The following is a 20,794-nucleotide window of genomic DNA, read 5'->3' on the forward strand; positions in this document are numbered from 1 at the left end:
TGTTAATAAAGCAACAGTCCATCTTAACTCCTCCTCCACATTTATTGGATTGGTTCAACAGTGCAGAATAGTTTTTTTTTCTCTCGTCAGGACCAGAAAGAAAGAAATACAACTTATTTTACACCTGCTACGTTAGGTTATACTGTGACTATACTCATTGAAATGATACTACTGATTGAGTATTCCTTGCTAATAGCACTGCACTACACACTATACTGTATATAATGATTTAACTGTAATAATCGACAATATGTGAGTGAATACGGTATGACCCCTGTTGGAAGATCTACTTTTTAAAATTAGTCTTGAGGGGTATGTCAATATAAATTACATCTTAGTCTTGAGAAGTACAGTATGTCAATATCATAGGGTGCCATTTGAGATGCTGCCATTGCGAAGGACAGCTTAGTCTGAGGAGTATGTCAACGTAAAGGAGAGCTTGGTAGAGCTTCATGTGAAAGGCACTACAGGCTTTGTTAGCTCAGTGAAGCAGCAAAGAAGGTGGCGCCTTACACAGAACCCAAACCGGCTGTGCGCGTGCACCTTCGTGCGCCATCGTGCATAAATTTGGCACATGGGTACCTGCATTTATAAACCAATGGGAGAGGCGGGACTTGCAGCGCGATCTGCGTCAGAAATAGAACAGAGTTCTATTTTAGCCCTTGGCATCGCAGACGCTTGTTGGCGCGCGCAGGGTGGGTGCAATAATTGAATAACATGGCTTTCTAAATTTATTTTGCAACGCTCGTGTCTGGTCTGGTCAGCATGTTACTGAATGGCTGCCGTCTTGCGAGCTCAAACCGAACTTTGCTATTTTGTGATTATTTTGATGTTTATATTTACTTTTTTTTGCACAAAATGTCTCAGCTATGATTTCTTATGTTCGACAAGAACTTTTGAACATAAGATCGTCAGATAATCACCTCAATTGCAGCTTCATTTTTCGACCCATCTGTAATTCCAACGCTATTTTCAGGCTATCCAAGAGGAGAGGGGAGCCCTGGTGAGATTCAGGCAAAGGGAAAATTGGCCACCTCTTCCCTACATTCTATTGGCCAATGTACAGTATCTTGATAATAATATGGATGGATTTTTAGTCAACACGACTCTCGTAACTGCAATATGGTCTGCTTTTCTGAAACATGGCTTTCAGACAAGATACCCCCATGGCTATCCAACAGAATGGATTCTCCATTCAACGAGCAGCCCGGACATCAGATTCAGGGAAATCGATACGCCTCGTCATCAACAGTAAATGGTGTGCTGACTCTAGCAAAGTGTAAGTTTCGACAAATTGTTCACCCATCTTGGAATACCTGATGGTCAAATGCCGACACTTCTACCTCCCAAGAGAGTTTTCACCTGTTATCGTGACTGCTGTATATATTCCACCTCAGGTCAAGAAAAACAACCAGCTGGCACTTAACAAACTGTACGAGGCTATAAACAAGCAGGAAACCATGCACCTGGAGGCTACTTTCCTTATTGCCAGTGATTTAAATTCCACATCCTTAACACGTGTAATACCCAACTTCCATCAACACGTCTCCTAGACTTTTGTCCTAGACTATTGTTAGTCAACCCACAAGCAAGCACACAAGGCCCTCTCTCATTCCCCCCTCGGCAAATCAGTTCATGACTATATACTCCTGCTTCCTACAAGCAAAAGCTCAAACAGGAAGCACCCATGACGCTCTCCATTGAGAAATGGTCCGAATCAGAGGCTACGCTAGAAGACTGCTTTGCTAGTGCTGACTGGAATATGTTCCCGGACTCTGCGGATAGCATTGACGAGCTGACCACCTCCGCCACCGGCTTCATTAGGAAATGTATCGCCAATGTTGTCCCCACAGTGAATCAATCATAAGCCCTGGACTAACACAGAGGTAAGCGATAAGCTAAAGGACAGAGCAACAGCACGCAGGGCTATTGCAGCCAACATTGAGGTTATGGCTGAGGACACACCAAAGTACAAGAAGTTCCGCTATGACCTCCGCAGAGCCATCAAACAAGCAAAAAGACAATAATGGAACAAGGTGGAATCCTATTACACAGGCTCCGCCGCCCATCGCATGTGGCAGTCCATTATGGAATACAAAAGGAAGACCCAACTGTGATCTGCCCAATGATGCCTCGCTTGACCAGCGGATTGGGTGTTCTTGCTCTCCGAGGCCGACGTGAGAAAGGTTTTTAATCCGGTCAACACTTGTAAGGCCGTGTGGTATTCCAAGGTGTGTGCTAAGAGCATGCGCAGAACAGCTGGCATGCATATTCACGGTCATTTTCAAACTCTCCTAAGGCTACCTGCCACAATGACTACCGCCCTGTAGCACTCACATCTGTAATCATGAAGTGCTTTGAAAGGCTGGTTATGGCAGACATCAACCCCATCATCGCTGCAACAGACCCATAGATGACACAATCTCAACTGCACTCCACAGTGCCCTCACCCACCTAGATAAGAGGAATACTGTACATCTGTGAGAATGCTAGTCATTGACTTCAGCTCAGCGTTCAACATCAAAGTCCCCTCCAAACTCATCATCAAGCTAAGGACCCTGCAACTAGGAACTCTGTCATGCTGACCCTCAACATGGGGGCCCCACAAGGGTGTGTGCTTAGTCCTGTCCTATACTCCAGGTTACCCACGACTGTGTGGCCACGCACGGCCAAGGTGGGAAATGCCCTTTTTGGTCACAGTGGCTGGTGGATACCGACATCGTTCCCCTATGCTGTACCCCACCTCGCTTTTACCGCTGTAATGTTGAGATTCTGGGCCAAAATACCAGCAACAGTGTGTGAAAACCTTGTGAAGACTTACAGAAAACGTTTGACCTCTGTCATGGTCAACAAAGGGTATATAACAAAGTATTGAAATAAACTTTTGTTATTGACCAAATACTTATTTTCCACCACAATTTGCAAATAAATTCATAAAAAATCCTACAATGTGATTTTCTGGATTGTTTTTTCTAATTTTGTCGGTCATAGTTGAAGTGTACCTATGATGAAAATTACAGGCCTCTCTCATCTTTTTAAGTGGGAGAACTTGCACAATTGGTGGCTGACTAAATACCTTTTTGTCCCACTGTACATTTAAATCAGTTTTACACAATTCCTGACATTTATTCCTAGTAAACATTCCCTGTCTTAGATCAGTTAGGATCACCACTTTATTTTAAGAATGTGAAATGTCAGAATAATAGTAGAGAGAATGATTTACTTCAGATTGTATTTAGTTCATCACATTCCCAGTGGGTGAAATGTTTACACAAGCTTCCTACAATCATTTGGGGGAATTCTGGCCCATTCCTCCTGACAGAGCTGGTGTAACCTAGTCAGGTTTGTAGGCCTCCTTGCTCGCACACGCTTTTTCACTTCTGCCCACACATTTTCTATGGGATTGAGGTCAGGGCATTGTGATGGCCACTCCAATAACTTGACTTTGTTGTTCTTAAGCCATTTTCCCACAACTTTGGGAGAATGGTTGGGGTCATTGTCCATTTGGAAGACCCATTTGAGACCAAGCTTTAACGTCCTGACTGATGTCTTGAGATTAGAGGTCGAGCTATTATGATTTTTCAACGCCGATACCGATTGTTGAAGGACCAAAAACCCCGCTACCGATTAATCTGCCGATTTTTTTTTTTTTATGTATTTGTAATAATGACAATTACAACAATGTTGAATGAACACTTATTTTAACTTAATATAATACATCAAAATCTATTTAGCCTCAAATAAATAATGAAACATGTTCAATTTGGTTTAAATAATGCAAAAACAAAGTGTTGGAGAATAAATTAAAAGTGCAATATGTGCCATGTAAGAAAGCTAACGTTTAAGTTCCTTGCTCAGAACATGAGAACATATGAAAGCTGGTGGTTCCTTTTAACATGAGTCTTCAATATTCCCAGGTAAGAAGTTTTAGGTTGTAGTTATTATAGGAATTATAGGACTATTTCTCTCTATACCATTTGTATTTCATATACCTTTGACTATTGGAAGTTCTTATAAGCACTTTAGTATAGCTTCCGTACCTCTCCTTGCTCCTACATGGGCTTGAACCAGGAACACAATGACAACAGCCACCCTCGAAGCTGTGTTACCCATGCAGAGCAAGGGGAACAACTACTCCAAGTCTCAGAGCGAGTGACGTTTGAAACGCCAGTAGCGCGCACCCCACTAACTAGCTAGCCATTTCACATCACATCGTTACACCAGCCTAATCTCGGGAGTTGATAGGCTTGAAGTCGGCTTATGGTGCCTACCATCAGTCAGACTGCTCCATCAAATTATAGACTTAATTATAACATAACACACAGAAATGCGAGCCTTAGGTCATTAATATGGTCAAATCCGGAAACTATAATCTCGAAAACAAGATGTTTATTCTTTCAGTGAAATACGGAACCGTTACGTATTTTATCTAACAGGTGGCATCCATCAGTCTAAATATTCCTGTTACATTGCACAACCTTCAATGTTCTGTCATAATTACGTAAAATTCTGGCAAATTAGTTTGCAATGAGCCAGGCAGCCCAAACTGTTGCATATACCCTGACTCTGCGTGCAATGAGCACAAGAGAAGTGACACAATTTCAATTGGTTAATATTGCCTGCTAACCTGGATTTATTTTAGCTAAATATGCAGGTTTAACAATATATACTTCTGTGTATTGATTTGGTGTTGGTGTTTGGTGATTTGGCATTGGTGTTTATGGTTAGGTACACGTTGGAACAACGACAGTCCTTTGTCGCGAATGTGCACTGCATCGATTATATGCAACGCAGGACACGCGAGATAAACTAGTAATATCATCAACCATGTGTAGTTATAACTAGTGATTATGATTGATTAAGTTTAATGCTACCTAGCAACTTACCTTGGCTTCTTACTGCATTCGCGTAACAGGCTGGCTCCTCGCGAGGCAAGTGGTTAGAGCGTTAGACTAGTTAACCGTAAGGTTGCAAGATTGAATCCCTGAGCTGACAAGGTAAAAATCTGTCGTTCTGCCCCTGAACAAGGCCGTCACTGAAAATAAGAATGTGTTCTTAACTGACTTGCCTAGTTAAATAAAGATTAAATTAAAGATTAAATTAAAGAACATCGGCGTCCATAATTACCGATTTCCGATTGTTATGAAAACTTGAAATCAACCCTAATTAATCGGTCATTCCGATTAATCGGTCGACCTCTACTTGAGATAATGCTTCAATATATCTACATCATTTTCCTGCCTCATGATGCCATTTGTGAAGTGCACCAGTCCCTCCTGCAGCAAAGCACCACCTCAACATGATGCTGCCACCCCCGTGCTTCACGGTTGGGATGGTGTTCTTCGGCTTGCAAGCCACCCCCTATTTCCTCCAAACATAACGATAGTCATTATGGCCAGTTCTATTCTTATTTCTCCAAAAAGTATGATTTTGTTGCTATGTGCAGTTGCAAACTGTAGTCTGTCTTTTTTATGTCCGTTTTGGAGCAGTGGCATCTTCCTTGCCGAGTGGCCTTTCAGGTTATGTCGATATTGGACTCGTTTTACTATGGATATAGATACTTTTGCACCTGTTTCCTCCAGCATCTTCACAAGGTCCTTTGCTGTTGTTCTGGGATTGATTTGCACTTTTCGTACCAAAGTACGTTCATCTCTAGGAGAGAGAACGCGTCTCCTTCCTGAGCGGTATGACGGCTAAGTGGTCCCATGGTGTTAATACTTGCGTACTGTTGTTTGTATAGATGAACATGGTACCTTCAGGCGTTTGGAAATTGCTTCCAATTTCAAAATTACAATTTTTATTCTGAGGTCTTGGCTGATTTATTTAGATTTTCCCATGATGTCAAGCAAAGAGGCACTGAGTTTGAAGGTAGGCCTTGAAATACACCCACAGGTACACCTCCAATTGACTCAAATGATGTCAATTAGCCTCTCAGAAGCTTCTAAAACCATGACATAATTTTCTGGAATTTTCCAAGCTGTTTAAAGGCACAGTCAAATTAGTGTATGTAAACTTCTGACCCACTGGAATTTTGATACAGTGAATTATAAGTGAAATAATCTGTCTGTAAACAAATGTTGGAAAAATGTGTTGGGTCATGCACAAAGTAGATATCCTAACAGACTTGCCAAAACTATAGTTTGTTAACAAGAAATTTGTGGAGTGGTTGAAAAACAAGTTTTAATGACTCCAACCTAAGTGTATGTCAACTTCCGACTTCAACTGTAGCTTACCTACATTCTCGTGCTCTCCTTATTTCTATTTCTCGTGTGTTTTTGACCTTTTTTATATGCATTTTTGAGTACTGCTGAATTGGATTACTGCTTATTGTTAGGAAAGAGCGAGTAAGAAAAGCTTTTCACAGTACTTGTGCACGTGACAATAAAAATGAAGCTTGAAACTATATAGCCCTCAAACTCAACTCTGGACCTCGAAGCCAGTTCTACTGCATTTTTCCATTGTTTTTCATTGTAATGGAATTACACTGAGACTCTGATTTTTCACTTTAAAATGTATGCCAAACAAAATCCATTGATTTCAAAGTCTAACAAACCATACAACTCTAAGCACAAGGTACAGAGAACATTTAGCAAAAAAAACTTTGCTTTAAGAACAGTGCAGATACAAAATTTGGTAATGACTGCACCAACTGCACAATTTGTAATTAGAATTGCCCATATGACACTGTGTTTTACAGTAGGGAATGTGTGTAAATAAGCAGGGGATGACATCAAGACACATAAAAGAGAAGGAGAAGATAATGAGTTTGACCTAGATGGGAAAGGCACAATAGTTTCTAGTGGTCTGAAGCCACAAGCTTTCTTGGCTATCCTGTTCTCCTCTCTCTCTCTCTCTCTCCCTCTCTCTCCCTCTTTAGACTAATACAAGAAGATAGGATGACCAGACAGACAGTACACACACCTCCCTTTCTATCAGTATAAAATATATAATTGCTGTTCATCATACAGTCCTAACATACATCAATAACACAATTACAGGTTTACCAGACAGAGAGAAGCCTACACACATACACACACTCGACAGTACCCACTTAAAGTGCTGGTGTTCCCTGGAGGAGCGTATCTTGGCGGAGAAGCGCTCAGCCAGTTTGTCCAGGCCTCTAGAGTACTCCAGCTGCAGCTCGGCCTTGCGGCGGAAGAAGTCCTGCAGGTCCTGCAGCAGCTGTAGCCGGGATTCCGACTGCTGTTCAAGACAACGGAACTGCTCCACCAATTGGTTACGGATCTCTGCCAATTAGAAAGGAGGAAAGGACAGATACAAAGAGGGGCAGTGTGAAAAGGTAAAAGTGTCTTGCGGTCGTAAGGGCAGGCATGCAGGAGGTAAATGATACATTTCACAAAAATAATGGTAGGGGAGACGAGGGCTAAAAGTAACACAGGGTCAGTAGTAATAGCTAAATAACTCAAATTAGAAACCACATAGAAAGCTGTTATTCAATTTGTAATGCTTGGTTAGTGTTTCTACATATCTGAGAAGTTTTAGTGTAGGAGTGCCCATCAATTATTTGTTGTTTTAGTTTTTCGAGGCCTAAAGTGAATATTCTTGCTACCTCTTTTTTTTTGGGACCTGTAGAACATTCCCCATTTACTATATCTAATCATATATCCTTTTAAAATCAGTAAGAAGAGGTCTTGTGATTGGTATAGTTGATGACAATAATTATTGCTGTACTTTCTCAAGACTCAGATTAGACTCAAATTAGTAATTGTGGGTCAGTTGTAACGCATGTTACAATTTACCCCTTACCTAATGTCTATGGTATTTTATTTACACATTCACATAATGACTTAAAATGTCACTTTACATAAAGTTTCCCAGTACAACTAAGATAATAAAAAATAAAAAATGTAAAAGTCAAATCCATACTTTTGAATGGTAATATCAAATATGGGCGATTCCATGCCAGCGTAGCCCCAAATTATTTTTGGGATCTCAGATTGTTCAGGTAATTCTCACATAGAAACATCATTGGTAGGAAGGATGTTTGACATGCTTTTTACATTTGTATCACAAACTATAACAAAATTATGAAAGTGGCCATTTTACGCCCTTTTTAGACCTAGACGGGGAATGTGTGTGTCTGTGGGTTTGATCTTGTGGTCCTCCGCGAATGGCGATTGTTATATGCTCCCGGTTGGGGTGTCACGGCCTATGCTGTTTTGTGCTGGGCTCGCCATGATTGCTGTAGAATACTGTAGCCAAGTTGCTGGCCAGCTCAGGCCAGAGCCTGCAGCCAGCAGAGAGAGAAAGCAAGAGAGCAGACTATATCAGCATCACCTCACACTGTGTCAGCCCAGATAGATCACACACCTAATAGGACTCAAGCCACTGTAAGTCACTGTGGCACAGGTGTGGCTATGTTGACACCAGAGCTTTGGAGATACAGGCGTTCAGTAACTACATAACCATGGTTACTATACAAACATGTTTTAATATTCCTTTTGGTAACTTCTTCAAACATATTGTATTAGTAGTGTATTGAAGGAGTTTGATCTATATATGCTGCTTAAATATATGATTATTTTTAATATTGATGTGAGACTGTCAGGGTTTTTACGTTATTGGGTCTATATATTCAAAACATTTTGCCATGTGGCTCAGAGAACAATGTGTGGTTTTAAAGCACATTTCCTGCAATTATACACATCTTGCCATGGCTTATGATATCTGAGTGACTCAAACATTATAACAAAATCCATTGGGGCCCCATGCCATGACAAAAATATTTCTGAATGCATCATTTTGGGGATTTTAGATTCTCCCTGAGAGTCAAGCTATTATTTTGGTGATTATCAGTTCTCAAATATGAGAAATATATAGGTCCATTAACTTTTCTAAATACTTCATATCTGGTTTTAGTCATTTAGATTTACACTAAAAACATTTTACCAAAACCCCTTATTTTTAAATATTTAAATTTAATTTTAAGAAAACATTATTTTACTGTTTGGACATAGGTGGCCCAAAAAAACACTTAAGGGTTTTTACATTCTATGTCATTTTAGGTAAAAACTCTTTGCATTTTTTGTTAGGCTATTAAAAAAGTGAGGAGAACCTCGAATAAATAACACACACGCACAATGATTAACACACGGGACGAGACCCGTAATCATCTGCGCAATCCACAAGGGCACGCAAACCAAAACGCACAGCACAGGTACTCACACGCACCAATGGACATTGTAACAATAATCAACAGCACCATGGTGAACAAAGGGAACAGATATACAAATACAATCAGTGGGAATAGGGACCAGGTGTGCTCAATGAAAGTTCCAGAGGGATCCATGACAATGACAAACTCTTTTTTTGTGGTCCCTCGCAGCACAATGTGTAGATCTCAGAGGCCTGACCTACATTCCATTCTCCTTCCTATCTGCCTAAATCAGCAGACATGCATCTCACATGTAGGCTGCTACTGCAGCTATGAGCAGTCAAACACACACTCCAACAGACACACAAAGACGCACACACATATGCATGTGGACACAGACAGATAGACAAAGACGCACATGCATACACACACTCTCTACACACATGCAGCTCTGTAAAATCATGTTCACACATCATCCAACTAATACTGTAAAACAAAACAAAAACAAGAAAATCTGTATTCTACATTTTAGATTCTGAAGATGAACAAATGGTCCAATGCAGTATTCCCATAATGTGGTGGTGAGCTTTTCTCTTCATTCCCTTAACAGAAGCTGTCCAAAAATATCGAGATCATGACTGAGCCACTCCAAGTCTCCAGCATGGCAGCCTTTTTCTCATCATGCACTACTCAGCAAACAGACAGGATGTCTGTAGAAATATATCAATGAACCAGATTCTTCTGCCCCCCTGCATATGAAAGGCACTTTTGTTTACTTCTCAATGGCGTTTTTTGTATTGATGAATAAAGTGTGTGTGTGTGAGCATTAGTGTGTGCCCTCACTCTCTCAGCCACCTTGTTGGAAATGTATCCACATGGTCTCCATGGCTGCCTAGTTGCCTGGATACAGGACCCTGGAGGCATCTCCACTGGCCTGGCCAGAGTTCCTCTTCTGTGTTCCAGTATGTTCTGTGTTCTGTTCCCACCCAGCAGCCCTTCTATTTATTAGCATATTGTGCTAGGACCAGGGGGAATGACTGCCCCCTCTCATTGAAGCCACTGAAGTTTAAGGCCGACCGCGGTACTTCAGGCATTGTTAGCAGAAAACAGGATCCCCCATTATAGTGAATGGAAACCTCTTTGTGTATATATAAAAAGAAGACAATCATTGTACCAATAATTGGTTCTAATACACCAGATGAATGTCCTTGAACTGAAGGAGTTGTAAGGTTAATTTAGTTGCTAAAGGCAGCCTGCAGTACCCCGGTCAGCCTTCAACGTGAGGTACTCAATGAGACACTTCCTAGAGTAGTTCAAACTGCGCATGTTATGTGTCCATTAGACGCCATCTTAATCTACTTAATTTGGCTTCAATGCGCAATTAAGTCTTCACATAGGAATGAATGGTGTCACATGATCGATGTCTTTTTCCATTCATATATACAGTCATGGGTTGGGACAAGGGCAACTTTCTGTGGCTGTGTCTCAAATGGCACCCTTTTCCCTATGTAGTGCACTATGTTTGACCAGGGCTCTGCTCAAAGGTACAGCATTACATAGGGAAAAGGTTGCCATTTGGACAACAGTCAGAGTCTCTCAATAGACAATTAATAGCCTGTATCTGCTGCTGAAAGGAGCAGTAATATAGTGTCAGGCAGCCTCGCAACCCTACTGTGTAAAAATAGAGTATCAAACAGCATGCTTTTTTCTTATTATGTAGCCGTAATACTTTCCCTACCTATCAACTATTTTATCTGTTTTGGGGGCAATTTATGATAAATTAGTGGAAAATCCAATCATGTAATCTATGTATATATCCCAAATGGCATCCTATTCCCTACATAGGGCTCTGGTCAAAAGTAGTGCACTATGGACCATAGGGTGCCATTTGGGATGTACCCATGTGAAGATCAAATGACTGGTTGATATTATAATTTGATCAGTGTGATAAAGATAATAGCCTCATGATGTTTCCCTTCCTAGAGCCCTAGCTCTAGTTATGTATAGAACCTTAAAGGCTATGGAAGGAGGGTACACTTGATAGGCACTATTCTCTGGATGCTGCAGGCCTCTATAGAGTTGAAGTACAGCCCTAAAAACACTTTCAGAATCAATGCACAGGTGAGAACTGTGAAACACACATGAACCACACTAGATGCACTAACTGTAAGTAGCTCTAGATAAGAGTGTCTGCTAAATGTTACTAAAATGTCAATTGTAAATGTATAACATAGCAAAATACTATTCTACAATACTATTCTGCAAGACCCACTGGTTGATGCTTATTTATAAAACCCTCTTAGGCCTCACTCCCCCCTATCTGAGATATCTACTGCAGCCCTCATTCTCCACATACAACACCTGTTCTGCCAGTCACATTCTGTTAAAGGTCCCCAAAGCACACACATCCCTGGGTCAGTCCTCTTTTCAGTTCGCTGCAGCTAGCGACTGAAACGAGCTGCAACAAACACTTACACTGAACAGTTTTATCTCAATCTCTTCATTCAAAAACTCAATCATAGACACTATTACTGACAGTTGTGGCTGCTTTGCATGATGTATTGTTGTCTCTACCTTCTTGACCTTAGTGCTGTTGGCTTAGCCCAATACTGTCTGTACCATGTTTTTGTGCTGCTACCATGTTGTGTTGCTACCATGTTGTTGTCATGTTGTGTTTCTACCATGCCGTGTTGTCACGTGTTACTGCCTTGTTATGTTGTTGTCTTAGGTCTCTCATTATGTAGTGTTGTGTCTCTATTGTTGCGATGTGTGTTTTGTACTACATTTATTGTATTTATTTATTTTTATTTTTAATCCCAGGCCAACGTCCCCGCAGGAGGCCTTTTACCTTTTGGTAGGCCGTCATTGTAAATAAGAATTAGTTCTTACCTGACTTAGTTAAATAAAGGTTTAATAAATAAATACAACCATAAGGCCCTAACAGCTGCATTATTGTAGGAAAGGTGAATAAATACCTGTAATATGGGAGCACTGACTATACTTCAAGCCTGCATACAGGTATGTATGTAATGTAATGTAGGGCTCGTTGTTTCTACCTTAGAATAAGAACATGTGATCTGATTTAGTCAAGTCAGGCATCACGGTAGTTTGGAGCCATGTTTATTTTATTCAATGGTGAGTTCAGACTAATATCTCTAATTGGTAGCTGATGTGTTTTGCCAAAATGTCTCAGATGTTCCAAAGCCCATGGCACAGTCAGTGAGACTTCATTAATGAGTGCACAAAGCCTGTCTGCCTGTCAAATGCTAGGGCCCATAGGGCTCTGGTCAAAAGTAGTGCACTATGTGGTTTATAGGGTGCCATTTGGAACGGATCCACAGTGTTTGTTTTCGTCAGTAAAAGCTGATTGGCTATAGCTCTGGTCTGGTGGGTTTCACAAGGATTTGAACCCAAATATGAATTACTCCCAGAAACCTGAGGGTAAGTTTAAAAATAGAATGAAATATGAAGACAAAAAACAGAAAGAAAGCCTCTGGTTGCTTAAGACAAGTCAGTTCTCTGGACTGAGTAGAGGGTGGATGTTTACAGCTGTTGTTTTACCACACACACAGTTGGATTCGTACGTATATAATTACATGTATTTTTGTGTGCAATGTGGATGCTTGTGCAGCAGGTACAGTACATATATACAGTGTAGATATTTTGTCCTGTAGCTAATGTGCTTACATATATGGAGGTATTTCCCCAAATAGAAAGTGATTTCTATCACCACGGCCGTAACCAGTGTCTCTGAATTGGTCTTTCCATTACTATAATTGCAGACACCCCCCCCCCCCCCCCCACACCCCCACCTCATCATCATCATCAAGCTTTGATTATTTTATTCAGCTGTTTAGTGTTCGGGCAAAAACCAAAATATGCACCCAGCGGGGGCCCCAACACCAAGTTTGGGAAAACCTGAAATAGGGAGTAGCAGATTTGTTTAGAGATACAGTAATACAGTAATGCACTTTTCTCCTTCCCACATTTACTGTAGTAGCTAGTCCTGTTCTGTCTGTCTGGGGCTCAGCTGGTGTGTTGCAACATCTTGACCGCTGTCTGGTCGCCATCCAACCCGGCTGCCTGTCCAGACTCCTACACAAACCTGAGGTCTGCTTATTGTGAAAATAGCTTTGGCTAGTAATAACCCTGCTGCAGAGCAATGTTCCCACTAAACTGTGCACGTGCGTGGCAGCCCACTTCCTCCAGGACTGCCACGCAGAAGAAATGCCATGCTGCGGAGACACATAAGAGATTGGCGCCAAAGTTGACACATTTTAACAACCCGAACACAGTGTCAGGAAATGGCGGCGAGTAGCGCGGACAAAATGGAGGAAATTGAGAAAAAGTTGGTGAAGCAACAGCTGTGCTGGAATGAGAACAATATGGGGGTCAGTTCTGATGATATGGAGCTGGAGGATGAGAGTCAAGGGTCTGAATGGTTGGTTGTGGAAAGACATAGGAAGAAGAGAGATCATGATATTGAAAGCAGTGGAGTGTCTAGTAATGAAAGCATGAAGAGGGCCAAGGTAGGAAGCAAGAGTAATGATGTGTTGGAGTGGAAAGTGGTGATAGTGTTTGATGATACCACAAGGCATCACTTATCCGACAAACTAATGCCGTAGAGAAAGAGGTAGATGAAGTGAAATTAGCTTGGTTAATTGGAAATGGTAGATTGTTAATATTGTGTAGTAGCCGGGCTCAGCAAAATAATATTCTGAAAATGGAAACGCTTAATTGGAAGAAAATTAAAAGCCATGTCCCTGGTTCTTATGCTAGATTGAAGGAAAGTCATCCCTGGAATCCCAATATCTAAGTCCATAGATGATATTAAAGAAAATGTGAAGGAAGCAGAGTAATTGAGGCCAAAAGGTTGATCAGCAGAAAAGAGGGTTAAAGAAGTGAACGCTTATCAGTGATGCTGAGGTTTGAGAAAGTCTTGCAGGGAAAAGTACAGGGAAAAGTACAGATAGGATTCCTTAGTTTAAATGTTCAAGAATTTGTCCCATGCACTGCAGTGTATTAAATGCCAAAGAATGGGACATGTAGCTGCACAGTGTAAAGGAAAGAAAATATGTGCCAAGTGAGGAGGGGAACATGATTATGGTGAATGTGGAAGCAATGTGAAGGTTAAGTGCTGTAGTTGTGGGGTAGAAAACAGTGCAGCATTTGGTGGATGCCATGTACAGAGAGAGGCTAGAGAGGCTCAGAGGTATAGCACCATTCATGATGTATCATATGCAGAGGACGTAAAAACGATTGGTAGAACTACAGTGCGGACTGACGGAGCTTACATGGACAGAAGTGGACCTACTGTCGGGGATGGTGCTTCTGATGGTCTGACAGGGTTTCGAGGCCTGTTCATAAATCTTGTGCTCATGAATGTGTGGTGTCAAAGGACACTTTGATAATGAATGAAGTTGACAGTTTTTATTGGTAAGGTTATCAATATGACTCGGGTTGTGGAAAGCAGAAATGCCAGGTTGAAGGTTATTGTGGAGATGGCAAAAGAGATATTGGGAGTATCATATGTTCCTGTTGAAATGGTTGTTGACATGCTGAACAGGGTGGAGTGTTTCAGCATGATATAGATCAAGTTTAATGGGTTGGGGAGGGTTTTTGGGGGTGAGGGTGTGGTAGCAGTTAGGGATTTATTTATTTATTTATTTTTCATGGTAGTACAGAATTGGGCAGATCATGATCGATCGTGCACTGGACTGCCATGATTTCATAGATGAAGAAGAAGATAAGATATTTAACTTCACTGAGTTCACCCCATTAGTATGCACTACATAGATCAAAGTTTTTTCTGTGATTGTCACAACTCCCACCGAAGGTGGCTGCCTGTTCGGGCCGGTCTAAGTCCTGCCGTCTCATCCCGTTGCCCAGTCTACCTACGGCCCCACAGACTGCGGAGGCCCTGTTTACCCACGTCTTCCGGCACTACGGGGTGCCTGAGGACATCGTTTCTGATCGGGGTCCCCAGTTCACGTCCAGAGTTTGGAGGGCGTTCATGGAACGTCTGGGGGTCTCGAACAGCCTGACCTCTGGTTTTGGGCAGGTGGAGAGAGTGAACCAGGATGTGGGTAGGTTTCTGCGGTCGTATTACCAGGACCGGCCTGGTGAATGTGCGAGGTACATCCCATGGGCAGAGGTGGCTCAGAATTCCCTCCGCCACTCTTCTACTAACATGTCACCGTTCCAGTGCGTGTTGGGCTACCAGCCGGTCCTGGCCCCATGGCATCAGAGCCAGACCGAAGCTCCTGCGGTGGAGGAGTGGGTGCAGCGCTCGAAGGAGACCTGGAGAGCCGTCCAGGAATCACTAAAACATGCTGGTGGACGGCAGAAGAGGGGCTTTGACCGGCACCGCAGTGAGGCGCCCGTTTTCGCACCGGGGGACTGGGTCTGGCTCTCGACCCGAAACCTGCCCCTCCGCCTGCCCTGCCGGAAGCTGGGGCCGCAGTGTGTGGGGCAATTTAAAGGTTACAGCTTCCTTCTTACTATCGTATTAACCCCTCGTTTCATGCGTCTCTCCTCAGGCCGGTGGTGGCTGGTCCCCTGCAGGAAGGTGAGGTGCCGGAGGTCCCTCCGGAGGTCCCTCCGCCCCCTCTGGACATCGAGGGGTCCCCGGCGTACACTGTACGTTCTATTCTGGATTCGAGATGCCGGGTGAGGGGCCATGGACTGGGAGCGGTACGGTCCAGAGGAGAGGTGCTGGGTACCGGTGGGGGACATCTTGGATCCATCACTACTGAGGCAGTTCTTGATTATTCGCCTGCTGTTTTGGGGGTTCATATTGGAGGCCATAATAAAGTCCGGTTTCCCCATTATCCTCTGCTCTCTGAGCTTGACTCCACACCCACCACTCCAGGCTTTGTGACAGTGATTGAATCAACATTATAACAGCCCCAATGCAACAAACAAATCTAACTTTGCAAGATTGAGTCTGTGATTTTGTTGTAGGCAGTGGCAGAGAGCAACGGAGTAGAATTCTATTGGCATGGGTAGCCCATGAGCGGTCTTTCAGTTAATGCGCATTTCAGATCAGTTCAGATAAGAGCACAGTGTGCACATTTTATTTTTATTTAACTAGGCATGTCAGTTAAGAACAAATTCTTATTTACAATGACAGCCTAGGAACAGTGGGTTAACTGCCTTGTTCAGGGGCAGAATGACAGATTTTTACCTTGGCAGCTCAGGGATTCGATCTAGCAACCGTTCAGTTACTGGCCCAATGTTCTAACCACTAGGCTTGCCATGTGTTGATGTTTTTTGCTAGTTAGCAAGTTATTTGCTAGTTAGCAAGTTATTAGCCCAGTTATAGATACGTATGGGGAGTTACTGCTTCCAACAAAAGCACAAAACGTGTAGGCTACATTTCAAACGGTCTTTTGAGACAGGCTTGAATTTGCAAATAAGTCAACAGGCAGAGGGGTAGCCTACATTGTGGGCCAGTGCCAATCTCTCTGGGCTTGTCTCGCTCTCCACTGTTATCCAAGCGTGGCTGATCACATGACACCTAACACAGACTGACACTCCAACATAATTTGGCACAAAGTATGGCAGTGAGGCAGTTTCCTGTGAATGCTTGTCTTGGGTGACCAGTAATAACTATAGTACTGTATGTCTTTACACACTCTTTGGTTAAATACACAAATTCAAATTACTTGTGAGTCTGTGGGGAAATATTTATCTTTAATGTGGTCATACATTTGGCAGGAGGTTAGGAAGTGCAGCTCAGTTACCTACTCCTCTCTCTCTCAATTCCACCTTAATCTGTTGCTGATTTTCACATTGATTGTTGATGTTACCATAGCAGCAGACATAAAACCAGAAGTGCAGAAGGAGAGAGAAGGGAGAGGGAGGGTGAAAGCATAGCACACAGAGTGGGTGGCAGGCTGCTGTATAGGTGGGAACGGGGCGGGGGGGGGGGGGGGGGGGGGGGGGGGGGGGTAATCATTGTTGCTAGCCTGATCCCAGGTTTGTTTGTGCTCCCTTGTCAACTCCTATGGTTGACAATTGTCATAGGAGTTGGTAAGACAGTACAAACAGATATAAGACCAGGCTACATTATTCCAATTAAACCATAATGTCTCATGACAGTGTAAGTCATAGCATGTTTTCATTATGAATAATACTGATGAGCAGAAGGGTGTTAACTGGCCCAGACAGTCATGGAATACAGATGTACATGCATTCTTTTTTTATTTTACCTTTATTTAACTAGGCAAGTCAGTTAAGAACAAATTCTTATTTTCAATGACGGCTTAGGAACAGTGGGTTAACTGCCTGTTCAGGGGCAGAACGACAGAGTTTAATTTTAGTTTAGTATTTTAGTTTTAGTACCTTGTCAGCTCAGGGGTTTGAACTTGCAACCTTCCGGTTACTAGTCCAACGCTCTAACCACTAGGCTACCCTGCTGCCCCATTATGGGGTGGAGACAGACAGGAGGAACACAAGCTACACACACAAACACACCCTCTTCATTCTTCTTCCTACAATAATCAAAGGAAACAAAACTGCAATAATGTCTTCCTCTGTGGCAAGACTACTGTAAATAACAGGCACCTTTACTTACTAACATATTGCGTAACTGTGCTGCAACACCACAGTCGTTTTTACGACGCAAGGCGCCAACAAGGCAGTTTGTTTGTCGTAAAATGTGTTGCTCTTACTTTATCTTCCAATCTGAAAGATATTTTGGTAAAAACAGATCTACAACAACAATGTTTCCTGAATTGCCATGGCTTCTATGTGCTTATCTATCTATGAAATGTATGCATGCATCTAATTAGATCAAACCAAATGAAGCATTTAAGCGTAAGACCTAAATGGATTGACTCCAAAAGAGTCTAATGACATTAGAGGGAGTGTTCTCTAGGCACGGAAATGACCCATGATCCAGGTCAACTAACCCTCATTCAGTTGAGTAGGAGTGTGGGGGGGGGGGGGGGTACTAGCAGATAGTGCTACTGAGGGTAGACGGCAGTGCCTTGCTGCATGCAGTACTATCAGAGGTTTGTTTAACGGCGTGTGACTGGAGTCGAGCTGGTCGACTGAGGTTCTTTGGAATGCATGCAAATATGTGTATGGAAGCAAACCAAGGTTAGCTAACAGACTGCAGCTGGGTTCCACTTCCAACACACTAGAAACGGTTTTCTCAAGTCTGGCTAGTATAGTGAGCTAGTGCTACAATAGGAAATGAATATGAAAGCAGGCTGAGTAATTCCATAATCATTCATTGTCAAAATACCATATACTGTACATGCACTCATGCAAAGACATCGGTGCACAGAACAAGGGACTGTGGTCTATTCCAGTCTGAACTCCTTACCTGCTCCATAATCACACTGTACTGTACTATACTGTATAATCACTATACTGTATACTGTATAATCACACATTACACCATTAATGGCGGTTGGTTTGGGTTAATTCTGACACATACCAGTTGACGCATCATTCATAGGAAGTGACTGGCTTGTTAATGAGTGGTTGGACCACATACCATACATACAACATCCAGTGTCATGACAAGGTAACTAATGATGTCATCTGTCATGACATAGCCAGGTATAGCGCCATTGACTAACATCATGGTAACGTTATGTCGGTTGGTCAAATTCTCCCAAGAAAGTAGCCTGGTCCCAGATCTGTCTTTCCAACTCCTATGGTCAATGTTGGAGCTGTCACATTGACCGTAGGAGTTGGCAAGACAGCACAAACTGATCTGAGACCAGGCTACCAAGAAAGAACACATAATTGTCAAGAAATCTGCTGCAGGTCCATAAATGGAGGACTGACAGCTGACTGCACTACAGTAAATGCTGTTGAGTCAGCTACCTACTCAGCACTCTTTGACCCTGATGCCAGAGTGTAGCTCTTGTAGCCCTTCTTACACCCAGACAGCCTGGCAAATGAGCTGTCAACTTAAAAGCTTTTCCTGAAACTGAGACGTCCTCTCACACCCACAATCACACACACGTACACAGACATTGATTAACGCAGGCACGCACACACACATGCACGAGCGTACAAACACACACTCAAGGAGTCAACCAAGACTTCAGCAAACTACATCAACATGCTACAGTGTGTACCTCCAGGTCTCATTAAAAAGCAGCGAGAGCAGCTCAGATTGTCCATGATGCACTACGGTCATACCCTGCCCCCACAAGGGGTGATAAGAGGGTTTCAGTGTTTGTTGCAAGTACAGTCTAAAATTAGTAACAATATTTCAATCCAAGTGTGATAATACCCTACACGTGTCTGGTATCTACTTCACACAGCATCTCACACTTTGGTGGAGAGAAAAGATCAATGTATATCTTTATTTAGTACAGGGTAGATTGACAGAGGAAAAGTGTGTAGATTGTTGTTGGTTACAAACATGTCTAACAAAGGGTCTTTCCATTGTGTCATCTATCAAACTATGTCATTCTGGACTTCATCAGACTGTTATTGTCTTGAGTGCTATATTGTCTGCTCAGCTGTTCTTCCACAGGCTTCTTCAATAAACATGTTGGAGGGTAGAGGATTCTATATGTGATCCTGTGTGGCTCAGTTGGTAAGAGCACAGCTATAGCAATGCCAAGGTTGGTTGTAGGTTCAATTATTATAGGGATCACATACACTTATTAAAAATGAATGCACTCACTGTACTATAAGTGGCTTTTTACATGAATAAGTGGGTGTACTGAACCTTCATCCTCTTAATGCGTCACCTTGGAGCAGCCACACTATATTAAACTCTGCTGGGTTGACTTTAGATATTTTTTTATTTAACCAGGCAAGTCAGTTAAGAACAAACTCTTATTTACAATGGTGGCCTACCCCGGCCAAACCCTAACCCGGACGACACTAGGCCAATTGTGCCCTGACCTTTGGGACTTCCAATCACAGCCAGTTGTGATACAGCCTGGAATCGAGCCAGGGTCTGTAGTGACACCTCTAGCACTGAGATGCAGTGCCTTAGACCGCTGTGCCACTCAGAAGACCACAAATTAGATATAGACACCATCTATCTTCTACAGTCACAGGCGGAGTCCCAAATGGCACCCTAAAGTAGTGCATTATGTAGGGATATAGAGTGCCATTTAAGATGCACTCACATATTTAGCAGCAGCTGTCAGACAATAAAACCATTTCATAGTTCCATAATTTATGCTGACAACATATATTATTTATGGTGTTTCTGAGCTATTTGCTGATAGAGAGAATCCCCAGCCAGACCCTCTATAGTTCCAGCTCTAACACGTTTCCTATTCGTGAGTGTAAAAAAAAAAGTTTTACGTTGCATTAACTTACTCTGGGGCCTAACATGATAGAATGTTACTGATTAACAAGGCCCTCCCTGGTCACTGTCATCCCAAAACATCTTTGAAAGATCTCTTCTCATCCCATCTCTTTCTTTGAATAGATGGATATCGTATGAATTCTACTGAAATGACACTGAAGTGAAAAGATGGTGGCTCAATCCCAAATCACCCACTTCCCGTAGGCCCTCCATTTGTGCGTTCACACTCCACCTCCGCAATATGCGCAAGTGTCCCAAAGCTTAGGGAGTGAAAATGATCGAGGGTGTATTGGCTAACTAGACCCTTCGATAGCCACTTCAACCGAGCCAGCATGGATGCAGGTTCCAGAGCGAAGTGCTATCCCAACACATACAGCAATATG

The 20,794-nt window shown here is 42.5% G+C and overlaps 1 protein-coding gene across 3 annotated transcripts in view; it reads right to left on the bottom strand.

Moving 5' to 3' along the window:
* LOC109891285 (SLIT-ROBO Rho GTPase-activating protein 3) overlaps nucleotides 1-20,794 on the bottom strand; it is a 72,136-nt gene that overhangs the window by 48,341 nt on the left and 3,001 nt on the right. For all 3 annotated transcript variants that reach the window (XM_020483709.2, XM_020483707.2, XM_020483708.2), the window contains exon 2: nucleotides 7,052-7,247. In XM_020483709.2, the coding sequence (XP_020339298.1) occupies nucleotides 7,052-7,247 (196 nt within the window). The remainder of the gene's footprint in view (nucleotides 1-7,051; nucleotides 7,248-20,794) is intronic.

The sequence above is a fragment of the Oncorhynchus kisutch genome, linkage group LG5 (genome assembly GCF_002021735.2).
Source record: "Oncorhynchus kisutch isolate 150728-3 linkage group LG5, Okis_V2, whole genome shotgun sequence".
NCBI lineage: Eukaryota > Metazoa > Chordata > Actinopteri > Salmoniformes > Salmonidae > Oncorhynchus > Oncorhynchus kisutch.